At 36.7% G+C, this 4,216-nt stretch overlaps 1 protein-coding gene across 5 annotated transcripts in view; it reads right to left on the bottom strand.

Moving 5' to 3' along the window:
- The window catches only part of LOC128875694 (transcription factor CP2-like protein 1), a 48,864-nt gene that overhangs the window by 17,740 nt on the left and 26,908 nt on the right, over positions 1–4,216 (bottom strand). For 4 of the 5 annotated variants that reach the window (XM_054121509.1, XM_054121510.1, XM_054121507.1 and 1 more), the window contains 3 exons: positions 3,241–3,450; positions 1,701–1,845; positions 260–496 (listed from right to left, as the gene is read on the bottom strand). In XM_054121509.1, the coding sequence (XP_053977484.1) occupies positions 260–496; positions 1,701–1,845; positions 3,241–3,450 (592 nt within the window). The remainder of the gene's footprint in view (positions 1–259; positions 497–1,700; positions 1,846–3,240; positions 3,451–4,216) is intronic. The other variant, XM_054121508.1, reaches the window with a different exon arrangement.

The following is a 4,216-nucleotide window of genomic DNA, read 5'->3' on the forward strand; positions in this document are numbered from 1 at the left end:
GGTGGGAATATTGAATACTGTTAAATATAATTCCCATCGAGTAATGGAGAATGTGATAAAATTGTTAATGCATATACTGTCTACACGGAAATACTGATAAATGTTCCATAATTTATCACATTTACCAACTTTATTGATAATCCTTCCTAATCACCGCATGTATAACATTCACCGTAACATATCAACTACAAACTTCTACATTACTCCAGCTCCTCCCGAAAAGGGTCAACGATCACCCTTACCACTCGATGATGCGTACCTTTATGTAAGCGCCAACTTCCTTGGTAGGATCCCACATGAATTCCACGCTGTTATTCGACGGAGATGGTTGACAAACTTCCACCATACCGTAGCTGAGTGGCACATCAACCTCCAGTAATCTTTCACCGGGTCTTGCGCGTTGCCAAGCGAGCATCTGCTCCCGTTCCGTGTACTGAAGTCGCCTCTCGTGGAAGCATATGCGTATCGTCGACTGAAACAAAAAGGTCGGATATCCCTTCAGAGACGTTGTAGCACCGTTTGGATGACGTACATCTTTCGAACGTTAAGAACCTATGAGCTCACGCCGAACTTGACATCTTTTAAGCGTAAAGAATGAGAATAAGAACGATTACACGGCGATGCAGCGATGAACTTATCGGAGCGATGAAAAAAGTATACATGTTAAATTGAGTAACCTCTTCCTTTTCGAAGTTGGTTAAAAAATAGAATTTTTCGTGATTCTTTAAATGGTCCCTGGTGTACCAGTTGCTTAAAATACTTTTTAAAAATTATTAATACTTGCCGGCTGTGCGAGAAGTACGTTATATTAACCTAGATAATGAAATTTGTCTAAAAAGTCGATTAATTTATTTAAAAAGTCTTTGATTTTAATATGTTTACCAACCGGGATTGTTAAAATAATAGTATTATAAACATAAATAATTCCGACAAAGAATATCATCCATGGTACGTCATTTTGATGGAATTTTGTACACAGATGGACCATTGAAAACTGTTAAACATTTATTTATGTGGATTTACATTCATGTTCTAGGATTGAAATTCAATGTTGCGGATGAAATATTTATTTAGTTAAGAGAAGGTTGATCAAAAGCTGAAGGAAATAAAAAAGAATATTCGTGGTATAAATTACTTCATAATTAGGGCTTGGATTGCGATCATTAATAAGCTAGACGCAGACAAATTTTATGATTTCCCAATGAATCGTTGAAATGTGAAGTACAATATATCATTGATGCGGATACAGGTTTACTGTAATTTTTATTTGAACCTTTTTTCTCCGTTAATTTTTCCGAACTTGAATTTGATAAAAAACCACAATTTTGTGGGTAGTTTCCATCTCTCGACTATGAATATGATCCGCTAATAAACACAAGTATCTAATATTCTTGGGCGCTGTAAAAATCGGTGTGCACAAGTACAGCGATATTCCTCATGAGTAAATTTTTTTTCTAGTCTTCTTCTTCTAGTTACATTGTTTTGTGCTCGAACTAAAATTCGTCCCCGTGTCACGACACCGTTCCTTCCATCCGAAAGGAAGGTCAACTATTTATCGGAACGATTCCACACACTGCGACCAGCATGAGCTCGCTTGATACCATCCAGAGAAATCACCACGTTTTTTAAGATGTCGTTACCCAAACTAATTCAGAGCATCCTCGTGCGTTTCGGGAAGGCTCGTGATAGCGGCAACGTACCTTCAAAATTTTCTCGCGATACGCGGACAGATCGCCCAGTTTCTTCAGTTTTATCTCGTACGATTGTCCCTGGTTCAGGTACGTGAGCGTCTCCTCGTTGACTTTCGTTGCGATGCTCGTGGCCGCTGCCAGGACGTACTGAAAGCTAACCAACACAACATTCCACGTTCAATTGATAGGATCTAATAAATTGATAGCCCTAATTACCTTATCAGTTTCGCAATCAATGTTTACAAGTGTTGGAATATTTACTATAATTCAACATTTTACTTTACTACAAAAATAATTGTACCGGGAATATATAAATTGTACAGGGTATCCCAGAATTAGTGTAAGAACCAGAAATGGGGGAGAGGGTAGCTGAGACGATTCTGAACAACAATTTCCTTTGCAAAAATGTTGGATGGTGCTCCGTTTTTGAATTATTAACGAAAAAGCACCGACCAATGACAGAGTAGCGCGCGCTCAGCTGGCTACGCCTCGACCTGGGGTAGCTAGCCAGTCCTGGTCGAGCGCGCGCTACTCGGGCGCTGTGATTGGTCGAGGGTTTTTCGTAAATAATTAAAAAACGAGGCATAGTTCGACATTTTTGCAAAGGAAATTGTTATTCAGAATTGTCTCAGGTACCATTTTGGGTTCGTACACTAATTTTGGGACACCCTGTATATCTGTCACTGCAGAATAACGAAAGAGAAAATTTAGGATATGGCCTGCCCTCTCGAGTGCTTGAGAGAGGATGATTCGTATAGTTTACTAGAGACTGAACAGATGTGCGAAAATTACAATGCATACTGCTAGAAATTCTTTCTACCTTTTTCTTAAAACAGCTTATTCGTGACTTAGTAATAACGAAATTAGAACTTTTAATTAATAAATTTAGTATTTCATTATTTCGTCATACTCCATTTCCAAATAATAAGATATTCTATGAACTACTTATCCATTAAAATCGGCGCAGAAAATTTGGCAAAGATATGAGAACATATAAAAAATAAATTGACGATATCCTTATAATCGTCACAAATGCTACGTAAATGTACAAGGTAGATAAGCATTAAATTATTCAATTTAAAATTAAGATAATTTCTTCATAAATGAATTTATCCAAAACAAATTTTTGCAAATTTAAATTTCTGATATTTCATTCAACGTCGAAGATCACATAAAAATACGTAGTTATTTTCAAAATTTTATTTACACAAATTACTGCTAGTTGGTTTTTGTATGAATACATCCACTTACAACAGTTTGAAATAAATCACCTGTACCGTTTTCTCGAGAAAATGTTATCAAAGATTTCTTTATTTATTGTTTTTTCAAAGGAAATTGTTGTTCAGAATCGCCACAGCTACCCCCTTCCTCATTCCTGGTTCTTACACTAATTCTGGGACACCCTGTACAATTTATATATTCCCGGTACAATTATTTTTGTAGTAAAGTAAAATGTTGAATTATAGTAAAGAAATCTCTATTTTTTTGAAGCTCTATTAGAATCCTAATAGAAATCCAAATTTCCAGAACAAATTTTTCATGAACGTACCGGCAGTCCTCATTGTGTTCGTTTCCCTGCTGAGAAGAGGAAACGTGATTCCCCGAGGACGATGTTGGAGGGTACTCCTCGTTGGACGAGTAAAGTAACTGATGAAGACTGGCTGCCGTTTGACCATTATTGTTACTGTCAGCCTCGACGGTGCCGTTCGAGTTGTTCGCTGGCGCTGAATTGATAGTTCTGTGTGACACGTGGTTCAAGCTGAAGCAAACATTCGACAGGAAAGAAAATTATAGAGGAACACCATACTTGCGTGTTGGTGCCATATTTAAACTTAACAAGGAATAAAAGCAATTAACAGTGCGAGTGGTCTTTGATTAACAAAATTATCGAAGCCTCTATTTTGTCGCTCTCTTCAAATTTTAGAATCTCATTTCTCTGTTTAAAATAATAATTAGACTGCGGATCCTTATGCATTTATAGGACATTTGAACGTGCAAGAAATTGCAAAATCCAACCGATATGCAAGAATATAAAAAAGATTGAAAGGAAAGTTCATGTTATAATATTTGCAGAATAAATTAAATTCGTATTTAGGTTCACTTTCTGTAGGCACGTTCGCGAAGATTTTATTTTGCATAAAGTACCGCAGTATAACGATAATCCTTGACGCTTCCATCTACAGAAAAATTGGTAATACCAGATTATGAGCTGGTATTAAGTAAGTTTGGTCTAATGCATTTTCTCCTATCTTCAAAAACAAGCGAGTTATTCAGGTGACCTGTTTAAAATCCCCCACCCTGTATATGTATAAATCTTAACGATTTATTGTCTCCCAAGGACCTCCGGAAAACCGCCGGCGATAAGCTAAATGATGCAAGAGGATAGCGCTAACATTGTTGATGTTTTTTCCAGGTAATGTTAGTCTACGTGTCGGCAACATTGACTCAACAAACAAAAACATTCTATGTACTTAAAAGAAGATTTACTGTATTCAACATAAATAAGAAAAGTCACTCGAACATGT

This window comes from Hylaeus volcanicus, chromosome 4 (genome assembly GCF_026283585.1).
Source record: "Hylaeus volcanicus isolate JK05 chromosome 4, UHH_iyHylVolc1.0_haploid, whole genome shotgun sequence".
In the NCBI taxonomy this organism is placed as follows: Eukaryota; Metazoa; Arthropoda; class Insecta; order Hymenoptera; family Colletidae; genus Hylaeus; species Hylaeus volcanicus.